The following is a 22897-nucleotide window of genomic DNA, read 5'->3' as shown; positions in this document are numbered from 1 at the left end:
ATTTTTTTCTTCCAATCCTTTCAAAATGTTATAGAAATGAGCAAAGAAAGTTAAATCGCTTTGATGCACAACTAGTTGTTACCATTATGGGGTGTTTCTATACCAGAACCTCGGATACTTGCTGGTCAGGTTTCTCGTAATTGTATTTCATATTTTGCTCGCAATTCAAAACTTAACATTGCTTGCTTGTCCACTCATATCTCTTGTGTAGAGGTAGTACTGTATATAGGATCAGTGGCGCAGCGAGGTCGGGTGTCACCCGGTGCAGCACTTAATGGTGTCACCCCCCAAAAGGCGTAGCGACCCTTCCCCCCTCAAACTATCGATTTGCACCCCCCCTCAAGTTTTCGATTTGCACCCCCCCCCTCAAACTTTCAATTTGCACCCCCCACTCAAGTTTTTCTCTATATATTTTGCTATTTTTTGCCTTGGTGTCCGCACCCCCCCCCCTGCCCCCCACCCTCGCTACGCCCCTGTATAGGATATTAGTTATGTATTGGCCTATTTATTATTTAGATATTGCTCTACAGTTTTTCTGAATGATTAAATATATTATATGGCAACACACATTCATTCTTATAAAAATGCTTCATATGATTACAAATATAGAAGCTTGTTATCATAAACATTTTTTTTAGATTGGATATTTATGCCTTTAATTTTTGTTTAAACTTGTATCTAGCCATGGTTTTTAATGTTCATTTGGCACTGTCCTAGTTTTTATAAATCTAAAAAATACATATAAAAATGGGAATTTCCATTTATACTTGCTACAGGAAGTGCTTTGAAACTAGGCTATGGTGCTTTAGCAAGCTTTTTCTTTCATTTTAGCTATCATTTTCTATGTATAGAAGGCAGTTTTTATAAAATATTAAGGATTTGAATTTTGTTTTATATGTAAATAAAAAGTGTTTTAATTATTAAAAATGTCAGTTTAACCATAAATCTCTGGGTACCATACCAAAGTTGCGCAATGCATTTATAAATAAAATATAGACAATAGACCCTATAGTATATAGATCTAGTATATACTACATAATATATATAAATATAGCCCTTTTATACTAATAAAAAGTAAATGGCATCCTCTGGCTCATATGATGGGATGTTTATTGGAGGTAAGCAATATCGTATAACTGTTACTTAAATTATTTTCTTATACTAGTAATAATATAATCAAAGTTCATGTAAATGCCAATGAACTTTAGCAGCCATTAAGAATTTTCTAGGAAAAGTGAACATATAGTGACATTTACTTTAAAATTATATAAAGGATATATAGCCAAAAAGTCATGATATATATATATATATATATATATATATATGTATGTATGTATGTACATACAGATGGTGAACAGAATGTGGTGAACTGGAAATTAGGTACAAAGATAGCATCAGGTAGACATGGCACTGTTTCCCATATGAAAAATCTTAAAGACCAACAGTTAAGAAAGTATGTAGTCAAGCAATCCATTATATCAGATGACATCAACAGAGCGTCTCTGGTGAGAAGTTTTTCATGATTTTCTTACACACACTTTGTGTATGTTTATATGTGTGTTTAGTTTGTATTTATTTTCTTACTACTCTGATGTGGTTAGAAAGGTTGATCAAATGCTTTTTACACACAAGTATCATGATTGAGGTTTGTTGTTTTTTGTATTTCTAATTTTGACAAGCACAAGACTAGATATTTTATATGGTTGATGTTTTTAAAAACACTTCTGTTATAAAATATTTGCACATATCTAGATTTATTTGTTCATAGACAAATTCTAAAATTAATTTAAAAAAAAAACAACAACAGTTAATTAACCTTTAGATTTTTTTGAAAACATGTAATAAGATTGCATACTTTTGTACAAAATATTTTTTCCCCCAGGAATCAATAGACATAGAAATACGAGCTCTCAAACATGTGGATCACTACAGAATTATCAAATATTTTGGCTACAGCAGGACGGAGAGAGTTTTCTCCTTGTTCATTGAGTTTATGGAGAGGGTAATACTTAAATAATATACACAGATATTCATTTAATGTAGATTGTATCACACAATTTACAGAACTGAATGCTAAAACCAAATTTTAATTTGTTCCATTATAATCTTTAAGTGATGGATAATTCAAAGAAGAAAAAAAAGGTCGGTTTCTAAGTAACTACTGAGCTGCCATTTTTATTCGTTTTCACCAAAAATAAATGTATGAAAATAACTAGCAGTTTGGTGAAGCCCAATATTATTTAAATATAACCAATTACCAAAGATAAGCTTTCTTTGTATGTATATGTGTAGACTCTATACACACACACATATATATATACATATATAAAATTGTATATGTGTGTGCATTATAAGTTGTACATAATTATGTGTATTGAATAAAATGCACCCTATGAAAATACTTATTTTAGTTAGAGTAATAGCTTTCAATTCTGAATCAACATAAATAAAAACTTTTTATATTTATATCACCAGGGCTCCCTAGCAAAGTATATAAATTCTCAGTTACATGGTAGGCTTACTGAAGAAAAAGCTGCAATGTTTACCTACCAAATCCTTGAAGGCCTTGTATTTCTACATGAATTAAAAATAATACACAGAGACATAAAAGGTGCCTTTAAATTTTAAGAAATTTACATCTTAGTAGCCCTTTCTTCTTCTTCTTAATTTTAGTGCTGAAAGGGATTCCCTCCAACACAATTAAGTATATGTGTCAACTGGTAATGTGCCATTAAGGCCATTAACTCTGATTTTAGCCTGCTTTTCATCTTTGGATTTGCTTTCATAGCCTTTGTTCAACCAAGAACAAACTACAAGGCAGCGGTTGTTTCATTTTGGAGTTGTCTCTCCTAGAGGAGTGGCAGCCCTCAGCTAACAAGTCTCATCTGCCTGAGGGTTCGAACTCGAGACTTTTCAGTTTAGCAACCATGAGGTTTACAGACTCAACCACGCCGACCCCCAGTAGTCCTTTCAAATTTAGTGCTTTTGCTTACATTCTCTCAATGATCATTCACTTCATTTTAGCTTCTTTCAAAAATGCTTCGTTTCTTCTAAATCTAGAATTTTACTTTTTTATATGGTAAAATATAGTTTAAATTAACAATAACTATCAACCAAAACTTGATTCTATAATAACAGCATTGTGTGAGATTTCAAGAATGTAAAAATGTTATATTTTTTTTCAAACAGCTTTTAATTGTTGAAAATGTGCTTGATATTTACTTTTTTAATAACACATGAAATCATGTTTTGTGTATGAAAACAGGTTCAAATATTTTGATGCAAGATGAGAACAATATAAAAATATCAGACTTTGGAGTGGCCAAAATTCTAAACACATTATCGCAAGCCAACACACAAGGGAAAGGAACTATAAGCTGGATGGCACCAGAGATGTTTAAGGAAGGAACACATAAAAAATCAGTTGATATATGGTAATTTTTTTTCAACATTACCTTAAATGTACTAGATCAGTTAGTTCATAAGGGATTGGCATTATTGGGCTAGTAAAGCTCTTGGCTGATAAACCTAAAACTCCCAAAGTTTGAACCCCAGTGAGATAAAATTCTATAGCTGGTGACAGCAACCCATCTAGGAGAGACAACTCCTAAATCAAACAACTGCTGTATAGTTTGTCCTTTGATGGACAAAGGCCATGGAAGCAAATCCAAAACACACAAGCAAAATTGGAGCCCACAGGCTATATGGCAAATAACATGTTTACACCTAATACTTAAATTTGTTACAACAAATCTTGTCCATCATTTCCATTAAAAGAGAAGAAAAAAAAGTCCATGAACAGACAAAGTAGATTTCACCTGTTTCTCTAACCTAGAAGAGGTATTATGGTTAGCTCTATCCACAGCAGCCTTTACTCTCCTTTAAGTGAGTACCCAATAGCTGAGCAGCCTTTACCCTCCATTATTTAAATAAAGTACCCATTAGCGCTGGGTGGTACCGGTACTATCATTCAAACAAACTAAATCATGATTTTAATATATTGTTAAAGTTCAAACGTCAGTAATGAAAAAAATATTTTTATTAACAGGAGCCTGGGATGCACTGTTTATCAGATGGTTACTGGAAAAATTCCTTTTGAAGGTTTATCTATCTTTCAAATTTCACAAAGAGTCTCTAAAAATGAACATGAGTTGCCAATGCTGGAAAAATGCTCAGATATTCTCAAAGACTTCTTGTCTCAAGTTTGTAGGAAAGAACCCAGTGAGAGGCCATCTGCAGAGGATCTTCTGAAGCATGAATTTGTTAAAGGTAGTTTTTGTCTGTGGAATTCATTCCATGTTATTTTTGTTACTAGTGACTCTATACTAACGCTGTATCTAACATCAACTGTGATGCATTAATGGCAATAAAATTCAACTCAATAAAATGATGCTATATTTTTATAAAAACAGGTAATTTAAAAGGGTTTAGCAAATAACTCTTGTGTACAATGCAAATTTTGTTATTATATTAACATTAATTTAAATATATTAAAATGACGTTTTATCAATATTTTATTCTAAGGTAATTATTTTGAATATATTAATGACAAATTTTATGTAATTCTATTTAAAGATGTTGATTGATAATGCAATTGCTAATTTTGTTACAATAGTCTGATATAAATTTTGAAAATGCCTCCAATATCAACATAGGCCAGGCAATTAATTTTACTAGTATAAAATAAATCTTTTTTAACAGGGTTCTCCGAAATCAAAAGAGAAAACTCTCAAAGTTTTGATGATAAAGATGGTGTTGATAATCTTGAAATGGGAGTCAATGATTTAGCAGGTAAATCAATCTGTCCTTATATATTGTTTAAATATGAACAACAAAAACATTTAATCAATACATGGTAAATTGATGTGATGTGACACAAAAAAACTTCCATTAAATTGATAAATGGCTGAAAATATATTATAAAGTGATTATACATTTAAGAATGGGACAACATGGTCAAACAATGGAGAGTTTGACTGCTAACAAAGAAAATCTTGAGTTTTGATCCTGGGCTCGAGTCCAAAGGACGTACAATGTCCCTGAGTCAACTTAGCTTCAATAGGTACCTGGCTCATGTTAGGTAAAGTAAAGATGGTTGGGCATACTGCTTACCACACTATCCCTTAACTTGCTGAGGTCACAGAAACAGGTGATCTCTTCTTCACATACAACATGGACCCTTAGATTTGAAAAGGTATTTTTACTTTCATACAAAAAAGAGTTGATTTAGCTTAATATGATACTTTTTATATTGCAGACTCGGCTACAGTGTCAAAGGAAGAATTGTGGATCAAACAAAACTATTCAAAGCTGCTCAAGGAAATGAAGGTTGAAGATTTCACACCTGACTTGGTTGAGAAGGGAGTCATTGATTGGGATGATGAAGAGGAGATTGATAATAAAGACTCCCGATGTAATAGAGTGAAATGTTTAATAAGAAAGCTCCTACAGTCAAGAAAAGAAGAAGCTTTAAAAATCTTTTTAGCACTTTTAGAAAGTAAATACCCTACTTTCGCGGAGAAATGTTCAAGTTTCTGATTGTCTTGAAATAATAATACTGTAATTAGGATTTAAATAAATAATACCAATTTTCTTAGGTTTAGAGAAACTTAAATTATTATTATTTAATTATTACAATTAAATTATAATACTAAGAATTACATAAATTAATGTTAGCACTATGCCCTGCAGCTGTACTTTCTGAAAACATTTTGGTCTAAAATGTATTTCACTTTATTTGGGATTCACATTTTACAACAAATAGAACATTGTATTAAAATGTGCTTAGTGTATCCAGATGGAATTATATTTATCTCCAAATATATTATTAGCAAATCTTATGCACTACTTTTCAGACAAATATTGGCTTATAAATCAGAATAGATAATAAATAATAGATGTTTGTAAGTTAAAGTGAAAAGTTAATGTATGAACCCTGATGCTGTGGTAGATGAATATGCTAAACACTATAAAAAAGGGTAAAAAGTACCATTTAATGCCACCAACCTCTTTCATTCACTAGTTTGCAGCTTTAGTCTTTTATGGACTTGAAATAATGCAGCTTAGCCTTTATTTTCTCTACCAACAAGTTCATTTAATAGTTACAATAACGGGAAAGAATAAAAATTTTCAAATTTTCTCGGCAACGCCTGATTTACTGTTATTTTTTTCCAAATAATGTTTTATACCTTTATAATTGTAGAAAACAATGCTGTGTAATTCTGAGCTCAGTGTTTCTTTCAGACATTTTCTTCCACGGGGGTCTTGAAATTTTCTGGAAGGGTTGTGAGGGCAGACAATTTTAAAAGTATATATTTTCTATATAAATTCTATTTCATTTGGTGGGGCGGTAGACGTTCCTTATAAGGCGGGGGGGGGGGGGGGAAGTATAAGTAATTATAAGCAGAACAAACAGCATAAAGCATTACATTTTGTGTGAACATTTTTTTTATTATTTCAATAATTCCAGTATTAAAATATATTAGCTTAGAATGTTTTATTTTCTGTGTGCAGTGTATTCTTTTTTTAAAAATTGAGCGTAGGAAAAAGATATAATAGAAAAATAAAGATAAAATAGAAATTTATACATTAAACTAAGAGATAATTCTTTATATAAGTCCATTCCCTGTTTAAACATTAAATTTGTACAACGTTGTATTTTAAAACTAGGCTCAAATAAAAATACTTCACTAGTGAAACAATAATTTTATACACTCTAGCCAATCTTGAAAAGAAAAAAAAAATCTTATTTGAATAAAATAAAAATAAATTTGGTTTATCTTAAAAACAGGTTCTCTTTACAAATGATTCCATTTGAATATACAATAGTACAATATTAATCTGAAGGTGGGCATTTTCTGAATTGATTGTGTCATCAATTGCATTGCTTGTGATACTGTTGTCAATTCAATACAATAAGGTTATCATAATATTCGACATAGCTTCAGCAATTTGATTCATATCATGTTCAATATACAGGTTACTAGTGGTGTAACACACCTTTTTTTTTATTTTGTAACAATCTTTAAACATACTGTAACATTGAAGGGGATTTCCTCCAACACAATTAAGTATTATGTGCCAACATGTTAGGTACCATATGGCCTGTTGATGCAGATTTTAGTCTTGACATCTTTCTAGATTTGCTTTCACAGCCTTTTTTCACCCAAGAATAAACTATAAGGCAGCAGTTGTTGGATTTCAGAGTTTGCTCTGACTACTGTATGGAAACTAAAAGTTCAGTTTTATGTTTATTAGATTCCTTTATACTTCCTCATATGCAAAGAATAGACAAAGTTTTGTAATCTTGTATTTTATCAGTTAGCTAGACGACATTACATAACTTATCAACTTATTTGCTGTATTCTGACACATTTTAAAAGTATTTCCAGTGACAAAGATGTACTATGCTATATTTCTCAAAAAAAAGTAATCAATGTTTCTGCTCTATTATACTCACAGTTTGCATTAATCAAGTGCAAAATTTTATTTGGTTTAAAAAATGTATGTCTATTAGCAAATTAAAATAAGATCTTAAGATATCTTAAGTTATATTTACTGCCTATTTCTTTTGAATCATTTTCTTTACGTAAACAACTTACTGGTCTTTATGTAATTTTCAATGTGGTAAAAGGAAGAATTTTTTAGAAATTTCATCTTGGTTTTAGCCATTATGTTGGTGGGGGATTTTTTTTTTTCCCATTTAAATTAATTGACTAAGTGAATTAACAATGATCTTGAAGTAACAAAATGTCTATTTAATCAGCTTCTCTCACTTATCCCCATACATAACTGCTCATGTTGTAACTCACAATCTGCTGTCAGAGTCAACTCCTTTCTGTCTCCCTGTGTCCTTTCATTTCTCCTGCTTAGATACCGCTCTACAACACATCCGCTGATGCTTGACCAGTCATTTCCCTTGTTACGTCATACAGTCTCACTGCAGTAGACACAATATTCACGTAAGTGGCTCACATACACACTTTTCATATCACCAAACTGTCCTCATTCCTTCCATTTGGCCCGCTGCTGTAATTGATCTCCGTAAGCTCCAGTTTCAATTTGAGATGGATATTTTGTTGAACTTCATCTTGATTCTGCTAAAAAAATAAACAATGAAATAAGACTTAAACTTTTTCATTAGAAAATAGATTGTTTTAATTTTTTTTTGGATTTATTAAAATAAAATAATGATCTTTTAAATATTGAGTTACTTTAAATAAATAATTCCTAGTAGTTTTAATGTAAAATATTTTTATCTGTAGCCTTGTAGAAAAAACATCTAGAAAATCTTTCTGTGTGTCATGGCGTGGATTAGTATATGACTACACTGGTGGTAGATTATGACAAAAATGGACAGCAGCGAGAAAAGTCTCAAAGGTATTTGAGAGGTCCATAAATTAATTTTAAAATCATGCACGGAGTAGTTACAATTAATATGGTTATAAAATCCTGCCTGTCTGGTTTTTTTCAGACTTTACTAAAGATTGGATGTATTTGATGTTTTTAATATTTTCGGTAACTAAATAAAAATTTTAAAAAAAAGCAGAAACAATTGGGTTTTCACGACATAAACAATGGCATCCTGCTATTCGATAGGCCGCCATAAATTTTATTGTACAAATTGTAAGCTAAAAGAAGAAAACTAGGTCATGGCGCTTAATTTGCATTGTTATTTAAAAACTTGATCTGCAAAGTTTTGTAAATAAAATAACTATAAAGTGGGGCTGTCAGAAATTGATCTCGGAGTTCCTGTACAGCCAATCAATGTTTGTCTTACGAAAGTGAAACATCGGGTTATAACTTAGGCGTGATGAAAATAAATAGAAATGTAGCCTTAAACTCAACAAATTATTTTAAAGTTCTCTGGATCTGCAACTTGTATAGCATTGATTCTAAAAATATTAAATTTCTGAATTAATTTTAGGCTTAAGTTTTTAATAAAATTTTATCTTTTATTATTTTTACGGTCCTAAATCTAAAAAAGCACATTTTTATTCCATGTCAACAACATTACGGAAGGATTTTCGTCAACTCACTGGTGTCCATTAATAAAGACTATAAAAGCTATTTTGTATTGACAAAAGACAACATGGTTAGAGAGTATATGAGGTTTTTTTTATTTGATTGATAGAATGTGTATATGCATTAGTAGGAGACAAGACTAGAGAGACAGTAGAGGAAGAGTATAGAATTAGATGATAGTATGTGCATTTTAATGTAGCTGCAAATTACACAAGTGAATGAGTGATTTAAACAATGATTAAAATTTTGTGTTGATTATTCATCTATTCTTCTTGTTTAATTTGAGCAGAAATGAGACAGATGCAGCTGTCCTCTTCCCAAAAGTCATTATAAAATAGCTCATAGAGTTCATATAGTAATATATTCATATAGCCCCCACATTACACTATGGTATGGTTTTCAAGGAACAATTATCAATGCCATCAAAATCATATGTGAAGGGTTCCAATGGAAAGTTATATTTGGTAGCCATATCTCTGACCCATATATGACAGGAGTCAAACAAGGATGTATGCTGTCCCAGCTGCTTCTTAACTTAGTAGCTGATTGGAAGATGACACACACTACAGACAATACAAGAGGTATTAGATGGACATTAATTACTAGCTTAGAGGACCTAGATTTTGCGTACAACATAACTCCACTAGCTAGTAGTTCAAGAGACATACATGCAAGAAAAACTAAACAGGCTTATTTATTTTGCAACTAATTATAACTTTATTTTAAAAAATCAAACAAGCTTAAATATATCATTTAAAAAATCACTAAACTCTAATTTTTTTTAAAACCTAAAAATTCATGACTTTAGAAGTTATCGGAAAAAAAATTAACTAAATACAACATATTAACTAAACACCCAATTAGATAAAATATCAAACAAGCTTAAATATATCATTTTAAAAAAATCGCTTAACTCTAATTTTTTTTTAAAACCAAAAAATACATGACATTAGAGGTTATTGGGGAAAAAAAGGAACTAAATACAACATATTAACTATTAACTAAACACCCAATTAGATATGGCAATCAATTTACAAGAAATACAAAACAACTTTCAACTGCCCACACTCTATACCCTACCTGAAGGTCAGAGGGACCCATCGATTGACCTGCCATAGTACATTTCTAAATTAAATGCTTTCTGCCATACAACACCCAATTCAACAAAACAACCACTATAAGAACAAAACAATTAATTAATCTAGCCACTAACTTTTATCTTCCCGAGACTCACTGTATGCTTGTGAAACATGTGGTAAACTTGGGAAAAAATATTTAATGCAAAGGAGTGTTGAAAAAAAATTAGAAAATAAGTTTAAATATGTAACAAAGAATCCACAATTATTTACCTAAATAAATATGGGTTAATTATGCAATTTGATTATTGGTTGTATTGTCAATATTTTATTAAAAATGTATACACCGACTGATGTTTCTGAAGTCAAGTTTAGTTCAAAATGTTTAAAATAAGGGAATATACAACAATTAAATCAAACTAAACATGGGATCAATTTTTATAGTATTGTTTGCATTGTTTTCTATATGGGTCAGGTATTGTTATAAGTAGTCACACCGTTGCAGAAATTTAACCCAAATTTCTTGAACATTGTAGTGCCTACTCAAATGTGTGCACCAGAAGTTTTTTAGAACTAATAAAAGGAAAGATTTCAAAATCAAAATTTAACAAGTTATTAGTATCAAGTATAAATGGAGAATCAAAATTTACTAAAAAATATAGAACTGAGCAAGTTTGTATTATTCTTTCTGGTCTGCTTTAAATAAACACCTCTCCTAAAAGCAAAATGGTCTTATTCCTATTGTCCTCTACTGGGTGACTCTCTAACCATTCTACTGTCTTGTTGACATTAACTTTAGAATATAAACAATATTCCTTCTTCTTTTTTTAACAAATGAAATAACCCCTAAGACTGTTCATGCTGCATGTTGTGTGTTGAAGCAGGAACTTTGGTTTTTGAAATTGCAGTGCTTGGTTTATATAAAAATATATAAAGAACATTAAAAGGGATTCAAGCACAGTATCACCAAGGCTGTTACTAATTATTAGACTGCTGTCTGTGGAGGTCTAATCCCCACTAACCTTCTAATGCTACTGTCTTTATCAACTTTCATCCCATAAACATTCAAAGCTTATTGTGTTAGCTGAAGAGGATGTCTCTTGAATATTACAACATTCTCTACAGCAGTCTTGGACCTGGGTCCCTTAAAATATAGTAAAACATGATTTAGTTCACAAATTATGATGATAATGAAATGCACAAAATATTGTAGGAGTTAAAAACATTTTACTTCTTAATTACTTCTTGTAAATATATTATGTCTATGCTGAAATGCACAAAAAATAGCATTTAAAAACTTACATTTTTATTAAATGATGTAAAATATATCAGTATTACCTATCATTTCAATAATGGTCTTTTTTAGTGCATTTTTATACATGGCCCATTTTCCTATCAAAACCTTACTAACCTTTTTTTCCAAATGTCAATCTGAATTTCATTTCTTTCTGTAAGTTGACTAGGCACTTTCTAGAATCACTTGCAATTGTATCTAGCTAGGTGAACTGGATATCCCAGTTAATAAACTGAAGAAGATTGATATCAAAATTAATTCGCCAATATACCCATAACACAGATGCAGTAATTTCTTTCTCATGGAGGTATAAAATTGTTGGCAAAATTTGTTATCTTGCCACCAGGAACATGAACTGTAGAAATGGTGAGGTGTTTTAAAGCTGAACGAACACTCATGTAAGCCTACATTATATTATTATTAAAGTGGAGTCTAACATTTGTTGTTGGCAGTGTGTCATCACACTGGAACAGCATAACATTATGTTAACAGTTATCACCAGGTTCCTATGCAGCGCAAGCTATATTAGAAAACTGGGAATCTTTTTGAAAATACTTTGTAAACACTGTGACTGAAAAATGTCAATATGTAGCCAATATTTGTGAAAGACACATTGAGTACAATGGCAACAATTCTAGAATCTAACTCAGTAAGGTAACTGGACTGAATTTGACAAACACCGGGGATGCCAAAAAATGAATTCAAATTCTATTTATATAAAAAGTAATGTATGTGTGTGTGTCTGTCTTTTCTATATATATATGGTATATAAAAATAATAAAAGTGAATTGAAGTGACACCCTTCACACATTAGCCATGAAACTTTGAGAAGATGTTCAGAATATTCCTGGGGAGGTATCTGCGTAAAAAAAACATTTTCAAGGTCACAGGAGTGGCGCCCAGGCACGGCGCAATTTGTTTTCTCTCTATATACCGTATATAAAAATAAAAGTCGATTGCGGTTTCACACCATTTATCCGATCGCCATCAAACTTTGGGTAGTTAAATACAACACTTCAGGTGAGGTTTCTGTAAAACAATTTTTGTTTAATTTCATAAAGTCGCCGCCAAGGGGTGGTGGGATTTTTCTCTATATACGGTATATAAAATAAAAGACAATTGCGGTTCAACAGTTTATCCGGATGTCATAAAACTTTAGGGAGTTGATGAATACTCCCGAGAAAGTTTCTGGGGAAGGGGAATTCAGTTTAATTTTGCATGGCCATGCGTCTTAGAACATAGGATGGGTAACCCATTGATGAAACAATTCTTATATATTTCGTCAGACTTTCTTCTATCCGTGCGGCAACGCGCATAGACGGATACGCTAGTTTACAAATAAAAAAAAGAGAATAAAGCTAGATTATCTTTTTCTTAGTAGTTTGACATGCATTGGTTAATATGCAGGTCTATTTATAATGGTTTGGAAAGGGAAGGTATAGAAATTGGCCTGTAGTTATTTGGGTCTTGGATGTTAAACTTTATGTGTAGTGGTATAATCTTTGAATACATGAAATGTTTTGGATAATAGCTTGGCTATGCAGAGATTACTGGAGCTGAAATCTTCAATACTTTGTTAAATGTAATCAAATGAAGACAATGACTTTGTTTATATTATAATCAGCAACGGATATCTCAACATTATTTTTAGAAGATTATAATAGTTTTTCATAGAATCCAAGATATAGAAAGACTTTGTCGTGTTCAATAAACAAATGGAAATATTTCGATGCCATAATTTTAATTTTAGTTATTTTTTGAGAGCTTTTCAAAGATGAAAAGTGACAATGCATAATTTTTGTAAAATCCATGTTAGTAAAGCAAAAGAAATAGCAATGGATTTGAGATTATAAAACGTTAAAAACAAGATAAATTAAAACAGAATCGATATATCAGTCATACCGCTTCTAAAAATACCTTATTTGTTCTCTCTCTCTCTCTCTCTCAATCAATTAATCAATCAATCAATTTATATATATATCTCTATATATCTATATATCTATCTATATATATATATATATATCTATATATATATATATATATATATATATATGTATATGTATATATGTATATCTCTATATATCTATATATCTATATATATATATGTATATATATGAAACTATTATATACATGTACAATTGTAGCCTATAGGCCTATATAAAACGTTTTGACGTTGTAAATTGTTCGCATTTATATATAAACATACAAGGTAATCTTAAATTATGTGCTGTGATGATTAATGACATCAATTCTTACCTTAAAGTGCTTTTTTCTCTTGTGTGAATATTTATAAATTATTAATTAATTAATTAATAATAATAATAATTAATTTATCAACCTTGCATTAACTTCATTCTTAGTGACACCATACAAATGAACTACAGGCTGATGTTTCAAATCTTTACAACAATAATCCTTAAAAATTTAAACACTTAAGTTAAAAAAAACATTGTATTTGCTTATCTTTAAAATGAAATGTTAAAATAACCAATAGACCTATTAATTTCTATTACAAAAATACTAGAATGATGAGGATTATAGGCCTATCCTGTATAAGACACCTAATGACAGTGAGAACAATTTTAATGACAAATATCAAAGTCATATCTTCTGTCTCCACTGTGTGACCTGAGTGCGAAATTCATCATTTTATGTAAAGATTAAAGTTCCTTGTGAATAAGGTGGCTAATTTCCTGAATGAGACTTCTGATGTCGAGATAGAGAAGATTTCCTAGAAAACACTTTATGACAAACATCACATTCATGTGGACCGCCTGAATGAGTCTTTTTATGCTTCAATAATTCATCTTTCAGAGTATAGTTTTTATGACAAACATCACATTCATGTGGACCGCCTGAATGAGTCTTTTTATGCTTCAATAATTCATCTTTCCGAGTATACTTATTATGACAAACATCACATTCATGTAGCCTAAGCCCAGAATGAGACTTTTGATGTCGATATAAATTAGACTTATTAACAAATTTTTTATGACACACATCACATTCATAAGGTCTTAATTGTAAATGCGTATTCTTATGTTGAGATAATTGAATTTTTTGAAAAAACTCTTTATGGCACACACCACATTTATATAGCTGAAGCCGAACATGAATGGTAATATGTTTAAATAAATTAGTCTTTTTAGTAAATTTTTTATGACATAAATCACATTCATATGGTATGTGTCCTAAATGTTTATTTTTATGTACTTCTAAATAACCTTTCTGACTAAACTTTTTATGACACACTTCACATTCATATGGCCTAAGCCCAGAATGAGTCTTTTGATGTCTAGATAACTGGTACCTCTGAGCAAACATTTTATGGCACACATCACATTCATGTGGCTTTAGTCCAGAGTGAATAATTTTGTGATTAGATAAATGAGACTGCCTGACAAACTTTCTATGACACACATCACATTCATATTGTTTTTCATGAGTTTTTTTATGGTCAGATAAATAGAATTTAAGATTGAAACGTTTTTGACAAACATCACATTCATATGGCTTGAGATTAGAATGTATATTTTTATGGACAGATAACTGACTCTTCGTAGTGAACTTTTTATGACACACATCACATTCATGTTGTCTTATTTGTGCATGAATATTTTTATGTTGAGATAAAATAAATTTACGATTAAAACTTTTATGACACACATTACATTCATATGGCTTATGTTCAGAGTGAATAATTTTGTGTGTATTTAAACTAGATTTATGAGCAAACTTTTTATGACACACATCACATTCATATGGCCTAAGTCCAGAGTGAATGACTTTGTGTACTTTTAAACTAGACTTATTAGAAAACTTTTTATGACACACATCACATTCATGTGGTCTTATTTGTGCATGAATATTTTTATGTTGAGATAAAATAAATTTACGATTAAAACTTTTATGACAAACATCACATTCATATGGCTTATTTCCAGAGTGAATAATTTTGTGTGCTTTTAAAATAGATTTATGAGCAAACTTTTTATGACACACATCACATTCATGAGGCTTATGTCCCAAGTGAATAATTTTGTGTGTATATAAACTAGACTTATGAGCAAACTTTTTATGACACACATCACATTCATTGCATCTGTCTTCAGGATGTAATTTATGCAGAGAATACTTCTTATTTATTTTCTTAAGCTGTTTTACATGACTGTTCATAGCACCTTGTTGCTGATGAAAATCATACCCATATGAATTCTTTCTTGTGTGAGTTTTCAGATGTTGTGTAATATGATCAAAATGAGTAAATCTTTGACAACACATATCACACTTATATGTCTTCAGCCCCTTATCACTGAGGTCATACATTGTTGGAAAATTATCAATAACTTCTTTATGCAATTCCTTGAGTTCTTTTAAATCATGATAAAGATCTGATTTTAAAACTGTAAAATTTTCAATAAAAGCATCAGAATCTGGTAAATATTCAAGCTGTCTTGTAACATCTAAGCTATCTTCGTTTTCAACCTTAAATGATGAAAATGTTAAGATGTCCTTTTTCATAACATCACACCTTAAAAGTTCTGTTGAAACATTTTGTTTCATATCTTTAGAATAAGAAAATGTTTCATCTGATTGTTGATTTTCTGACATTGAAACTGTTTCATTTGACTTGTCTTCAAAAGGTGAAGATTGTGATGATATATTTTGATTGATAACATTTGAAGTTGAAATCAATGTTGGTAAATTTGGTTTCACATCTTCTAAAGTTAAAATTGCCAATGTTACATCTGATTTTGAATCCATAAATTGTATTGCTTGGTCATTTGATTCCTGTTTAACCACAAGTGCACTTTGTAAAGACATGGCTGATTTTCTCAGTCTGTTCTGCATACGTTTAAATAGATGGCTAAAAAAAAAAAAAGTAGATATGAACATAAATAAAATTATTTTTTAAAACATTTTTTTCCCTTAAAATATCCATTTTAATACATCAACTTTCAGTAACTCTCTTCATAAGATTTGGAAAAAAAAGTAAAGTTTCCCTTTGAAACCTGACGGTCTATGGGGTAAGTGAAGTAGAGTTCACTTGTTTCTGTTACCTCGGCATATAAAAGGAGTGTGGTCAGCACCATGCCCAGCCGCCTTTACTTTCCCTAACGTGAGTTAGGTACCCATCAGAGTTGGGTGGACTCAGAGACGGTCTACTGACTTGAACCCGGATTTTAACCTGAGACACATTGGTTAGCAGTCCAGCTCTCTACCACTAGGCAATCCCGTCCCATCGATGTGGAGAGGTCCATTAATATAGGCCTAAAAAGTTTTTGTTTTATTAAAATAACTCTAGTAATTATTTAATACTTTAACAAGAATAATATTTTTTAAGTTTCAACTTTTTAGTAACTCTCTTCATAAGTTGTGGAGAGGTCAATTACTTTGGCTTAAGACAAAATTTAGTAATTTTCCTTAAACAAATGTTGACCCTCTGTATAGTATACTTTAAAGTAAGAACTCTAAAATAAATACCGATGTATCTAGTGATCTAAGTGAAAAAATCTAATGTGCAACTTTTTTTTTTTTTAAATGCTTTTCTGGCATATATAGCCTTGCTACCTATAGCTTGTTGTTATAGTGTGAAAACCCCGCCATTTTGCTCGTGGTAAACATTTTTAAAAGTAATTCGTAGAAGGTCTCTGGAATTTGGCCGAAATTTCGTCGGAAATCATGCGTCCTGTCCAGACGCCATATTGTTGTTAGCAACCGAACATGCCTCCAACTTAGCGAGGAATACTAATATATAGGCCTATATTATAGATTCTAATTCTAGATCTTTTAGGGTAAAACTCCATTTTAGCGTATTTTATTCTCCATTGCTTGTTTACCTCCAGTTGAGCGTATTTTATTATAATAACCGAAACACACCAAAACATTAGGAAAACATGATTTATATATTATTATATTTGTATTGTATTTTGTTTTCACAAATGAATAAAAATGAATATTTAAAAAACACGACTTATTTATTTGTATTGTATTTTTGTTTTAACAAATGAATAAAAACAACAAAGAGACTGACTGAAATGCTTTGTTTGTTGGTTACAAAAATAGAGATGCACACTTTGTACAAATAAGTGTTCCAATTTCAACTCAACTGAATAGAAGTATTAAAAGGCATAAGGGGTCGTCCATAAATGACGTCACACTCGTAGGGATGAGGGGTGTCCGTAATTTTGTGACGGTGTGTGATGAGGGGAGGGGGGGGGGGTGGGGTCAGATGGTGCAACGTCACACTTTTGCATTATAAAAAAGCAATGTTAGACGTTATTTCGCATTTTAGAAATCTGTTTTAATAAATTGTAATAGGAGTTGATTGAAATAATCTATTTTGACAGAGTTCAGACAAGATTGTAGAAAAATATCGATGTTTAAAAAAAAATTCAACTGCAATTCAATTTTGAGGGGGGGGGGTGGTGGGTTGTAGGCTGAGGTGTGACGTCATTTCAGGGGGGGTCTGGGTTTTTGTGACGACTTGTGATGGAGGGGAGGGGGGAGGTAAACATCGTCAAAAAAGCGTGATGTCATTTATGGATGACCCCTAATAATGCTGCCAAAAGTGGGGAGGGGTGGAATTTGGTGAGGGATGGCTTGGAATGCTAGAGAAAGTGTGACAACTCACGTTGCCATTTTAAAAAAAATAGTGTTAGACACTAAAATTTCATACGTTATTTCGCATTTTTAAGGCTGTACAGAAATAGAATAATATAATTAATATTGTAAAAAAATGCAATCCTGATGCATGAATTTAAATAGTAAAACGAACAGCTAAATAATACAAATTTATTACAGGGGTCATCCATAAATGACGTCACGCTTTTTAAAACGATTTTTACCTCCCTCCCTCCCCTCCATCACACGTTGTAACAAAAAACCAGACCACCCCCCCCCCCCTCTAAAATGACGTCACACCTCAGCCTATAACCCCCTCAAAATTGCTGTTGAATTTTTCTTAAAACATCGCAATTTTTCCAAAATCTTGCCAGAACTCTGTCAACATAGAGTATTTTGATCAATTCCTATTACAATTTATTAAAACCGTTTTCTAAAACGCAAAATAATGGCTAAAACTCGTTTTCTAACATTGCTTTTTTATAATGCAAATAAACTGACGTCACACAATCTAGACCCCCCCCCCCCCCCTCATCACACACCGTCACAAAATTGCGGACCCCCCCCATCTCTCTCCTACGAGTGTGACGTCTTTTATGGACGACTCCACATCATTTTTTTTTAAAAGTCAGAAATTTACTCATACAAAAAATCATACTTGATATATATATCAAAATATTGGGAAGGATGGTAGATCTACTATGAATTTAAATAACATACAACTCTATAGTAAAAATATTTAACCATGAGACAATTGCCTTTTAAAAAATACAACACAGATAAACAAGTCTTTTTTTTAAAATATTCATTTTTATTCATTTGTGAAAACAAAAATACAATACAAATAAATAAATTGTGTTTTCCTAATGACTAATGTTTTGGTGTGTTTCGGTTGTTATAATAAACGAAGTGTTTACTCGGAAGAAGATTTTTCTCCCCAACGCCTCCACTTAGTCGGCAAAAGATAGCTCTGCGCATGCGCAGTGACCTATGGCTAAGGTTAGAATGAGGGTTAGGGGTTGGATTAGGGATAGGGTTAGGGATAGGATTAGGGATAGGATTAGGGATAGGGTTAAGGATAGGATTAGGGTTGGTGTTAGGGTTCTGCGGTTGTAAACACAAGCATGCGCAGTACCATCGAAAACATCGCCGCTAAGGCAAGTCGTAGTTTCTCTCCATTGCGCATGCGTATCGCATGCGTATCTTATTCCGGCTAGAATCGGCCTATAATAAAATACGCTCAACTGGAGGTAAACGACAAGCGGAGAATAAAATGGAGTTTTACCATCTTCTTGATTTAGATTTTGGATCTAGATCTAGATACTAGTTACGTTAGAATAATTGATGAGATCTAGTTCTAGTCTAGATTCTAGATCTGATCTAGATCTAGATTCTAGACTTCAACTTGAAGTAGGCTACTTGATACGCTAACTAAATAAATTTAATTTTCTACTATCTTTTGAATAAAACAGATAACTAAATAATAATTCACCATCAATGATAAAAACCAGAAGTACTGTCTTAAAAGTAAATTTTGACGTTATTTATTTGATCTAAGAATCTAGATCTAGGCTACATTCTACATTATTAACGTAATTTTAGAATCTAACTGTTGATAGCAGTTGCAGCGGTCATGTTATATTTTTACGTACTATTATCTAGAGTGGTTTCCCCTCGTTAGGGGATCTAGACCAGGGGTCGGCAACCTTTTGAGATAGAAGAGCCAAAAGTTACCATTTACAAAATTTCCCAGCCTTCAAAGAGCCACTAACATATTTATTTCAACATTATGATGTTTGATTAGGATATATATAGGGCCCTATATATATATATATCAGTAGCGTACGCAGGGGGGGAGCAGGGGGAGCGGCCGCTCCCCCTCTGGCCATTTTCAGCAAAGTGGCGCCTTTTTGGAAACTTTTTAAACTTAAAGTTTTAAATAATGATATTTGTTAAAAACATATTTTTGGTCGGCACATCTATGTAAATCACAAGATTTCTTTTCATGCAGCAATTAAGCATTATTGTACCAGTCTAGTAGTGTCTACGTTTACAACACGTATTAACAGCTGCATCAGTTTGCCCTTCTGAAAATAACCATTACGATGCATTGCAATGTTTAAAAAACCTCTACGGGTAGAACCACTTTGCAAGAGGGGTGTTAAGTTTAAGGCAACTGTATAATGTATTTGCTTAGAAATAAAATAATTGAATTAGAAAATGTTATACATAAAACTTCACACATAATTACTTTATATATACAGTTTGAATCGTGTGATTAATTTTTTAAAAATTACAATACAGAAACAAATACAACTGATGTGGCACCTCTATTTAAATTTACTTATGAGCAAACTGCGTAGTGGTGGGGAAATTTTGACAAGGTCAACAACGTCATCACGATGAAGTAGTAGTATTCTTACAGTTTGGGCGATTGTGATTACGATTACAAATTATATGAAACAGTTACAACCCCCCTCCCCATGGACCCCTCTGTAAAAAAAATATATTGTCATAATACCTCTGCTACTTATTTAAATCTCTTAGTGTAATATATATTTGTGTAATATATATGTATGTTTAGAACAGTCATCTAAAAACTGACGCTCTGAGTTGGTTATCTACCCCCCCCACACACACACACACCTTACCTCACCACCACAATTGTGTAGAGCGACATTAATGTCACACCTAGGTATACACTGGGTTGGATAATTGACCTAAAGTGACCGGACAGTGGTGAATGAAATTGAGCCCACCCTCCACCCCAATCCACCACGAACTGATCTGTTAAGTACATGTAGAAAAACGCGTAATGATGTACCAAAGTACCATGCCGCCAGAAAATTACCTTTTTAAACGTAAAACTCTGTGAATATTGTTTTTGGAATTACCAGTAAAAAGGTGTGTGATCAATACAGTGATCTAACCCATAACTATCACTATGTTAAAAAATTATCTTTAAAGAACACAAAGAAGCAGTAGTTAATTAAAAATATATGATCTGAACTAAAAAGACCGATATTCAGTTAAATGTAGGCTGTTATTCAGAATGTATTCTCTTATATCGAAAAGCGTGTTTTTATACCAAATCTGATTTTAAAAACTTTCATTATGCTGTAATACTTTAGCATTTATGATAACGATATATTTAATTCTGATTATAGACAAAACATTTTGTAGACACGAATAGTGTTAAACAATTTGATTATATTCTAAAGTAATTATTGATTTGTTTTGACATTTATAATTAAAGGTGTAGATATATACATATTTATATTAAGAGAGTGATTATTTCCCCTATTTCACTTGTCTTAAAAAAAAAAAATTTACGAATTATTATGTGAGAAATTTTTTTTAAAAGAATTACAAAACAGATTGTGTTACGTTCATTGTTTTTGGTTGTAGTGTGCGTATATTTTTTTTTGTTTAGATTGATACAATTTTTGTTTTGTCGGCCTACATTGTGTTTTTTCTTATTTCTTCAGAGTGCTACTTTCAATTTATTTTACATCATAGCGAAGTAATGACATACAGCTAGTAATTATAAATATTTATATATATATATATATATATATATATATATATATATATATATATATATATATATATATATATATATATAATACACGTATATAGAACGTGTTAAAAAATCGGCGCCTTTTTTTGCTCTTTTCGCTCCCCCTACAACGAAAACCTGGATACGCCTCTGATATATATATATATATATATATATATATATATATATATATATATATATATATATATATATATATATATATATATATATATATATATCAGTAGCGTAGCGAGGGGGGGGGGGACGGGGGGTACATATGTCCCCGGGCGCCGACCTTAGGGGGCGCCAAAATGGGTTGGAAAAATAAAAATGAAAGCTTGAAGGGGGTGCAAATCGAAAGTTTGAGGAGGGGGGGGGCCTTGCAAATCGAAATCTTGAGGGGGGGTGCAAATCGAAAGTTTGTCCCCGGGCGCCGGGAAAGGTCGCCTCTGATATATATATATATATATATATATATATATATATATATATATATATATATATATATATATATAAAGCAATGTATGTATGTGTGTCTGTCTTTTATTTATTAATACACCTTTCATCCGATCGCCATGATACTTGAGAAAGTTGTTAAGAATAACCCTGGGGTTGTATCTGCGAAAATAAAATGTCAATATTGCCGGGGTGGAGCGCCGGCAGGAAGCAATTCGATTTATAAAAATAAAAGTCGATTGCCAAATGACACTGATCAACAGATCCCCATGAAACTTTGGGTGAGTTGATTAGAATACTCCAGGAGAGGTTTCTGCAAAAAGAATAATCGTTTTTTTTATTTCGCAAGGGTGGCTTCCCTGGAGGGTGCGGTATGTAAAAAAAGTCGGATGAGGTTAAACACCGCTAATCCAAGTGCCATGACACTTTGGAGAGTTTATGAGAATACTCCCGAGAAGATTTCTGCGAAAAAATAAACCGGGAGTGATCTCCCCTAAACTTTCTCGAATATTCTTATATAAAATAACAGGGGATGGGAACTCGGGCTATAGACATGATTTTTAATCCATTTTAAATACTTAAAGTTTTAAAAATAGAATAAAATCTCGTAGACAAATTAATTGCACACCAAGTGAACGCCAAATTTAAAAAGTGCATAATAGTGCGCAATATTATTAGTACTTTAAAAATTTACATTTGTTTTTTGAGAAATCAGAAGTAGCGTAAACTACTACTTCCGGTCAACGGAAATTACTCAAAATTTAACAGAAGGTAGAGAATTAGATCTTTTACTTACATGTGAAATTTCATTTATCTATCTGAAATAGTACTCAAGTTATAGGCTTTTGAAAAATTCAAAGTAGG

The 22897-nt window shown here is 31.6% G+C and overlaps 2 protein-coding genes across 3 annotated transcripts; one reads left to right on the top strand and one right to left on the bottom strand.

Moving 5' to 3' along the window:
* The first annotated feature begins 1033 nt into the window (after positions 1-1033).
* Positions 1034-6321, top strand: LOC131943281 (uncharacterized). Its single transcript, XM_059303304.1, has 8 exons — positions 1034-1118; positions 1348-1505; positions 1883-2002; positions 2476-2611; positions 3266-3434; positions 4049-4269; positions 4702-4791; positions 5258-6321. Exons 1-8 carry the CDS (start codon positions 1079-1081, stop codon positions 5536-5538), a joined length of 1215 nt encoding a protein of 404 aa, XP_059159287.1. The 5' UTR covers positions 1034-1078; the 3' UTR covers positions 5539-6321.
* A 4892-nt stretch (positions 6322-11213) lies between these two features.
* On the bottom strand, positions 11214-19631 carry LOC131943279 (zinc finger protein 883). Of its 2 annotated transcripts, XM_059303303.1 has the most exons (4): positions 19511-19631; positions 15599-16261; positions 11512-11626; positions 11214-11244 (listed from the first exon to the last, which is right to left on the bottom strand). In XM_059303303.1, the coding sequence occupies exons 2-3, from the start codon at positions 16243-16245 to the stop codon at positions 11593-11595; spliced, it is 681 nt and encodes a 226-aa protein (XP_059159286.1). In that variant the 5' UTR covers positions 16246-16261; positions 19511-19631; the 3' UTR covers positions 11214-11244; positions 11512-11592. The 2 variants fall into 2 exon arrangements, with proteins under 2 accessions (XP_059159286.1, XP_059159285.1); XM_059303302.1 differs by lacking the exons at positions 11214-11244; positions 11512-11626 and having other exon boundaries at positions 13555-16261.
* Positions 19632-22897: the final 3266 nt, after the last annotated feature.

The sequence above is a fragment of the Physella acuta genome, unplaced genomic scaffold (genome assembly GCF_028476545.2).
Source record: "Physella acuta isolate Inbredline_101_S28 unplaced genomic scaffold, ASM2847654v3 ptg000450l, whole genome shotgun sequence".
Taxonomy (NCBI): Eukaryota; Metazoa; Mollusca; class Gastropoda; family Physidae; genus Physella; species Physella acuta.
The sequence above is the reverse complement of the archived record's forward strand: the minus strand, read 5'-3'. Positions and strand labels throughout refer to the sequence as shown.

Coding starts and splice junctions, on each gene's coding strand:
- LOC131943279 (XM_059303302.1), bottom strand. CDS start 16,245: ATGCAGAACAGACTGAGAAAATCAGCCATGTCTTTACAAAGTGCACTT.
- LOC131943281 (XM_059303304.1), top strand. CDS start 1,079: ATGGCATCCTCTGGCTCATATGATGGGATGTTTATTGGAG. Junction 1,119..1,347: donor TGATGGGATGTTTATTGGAG/GTAAGCAATATC, acceptor ATGTACATACAG/ATGGTGAACAGAATGTGGTG. Junction 2,003..2,475: donor TCATTGAGTTTATGGAGAGG/GTAATACTTAAA, acceptor TTATATCACCAG/GGCTCCCTAGCAAAGTATAT.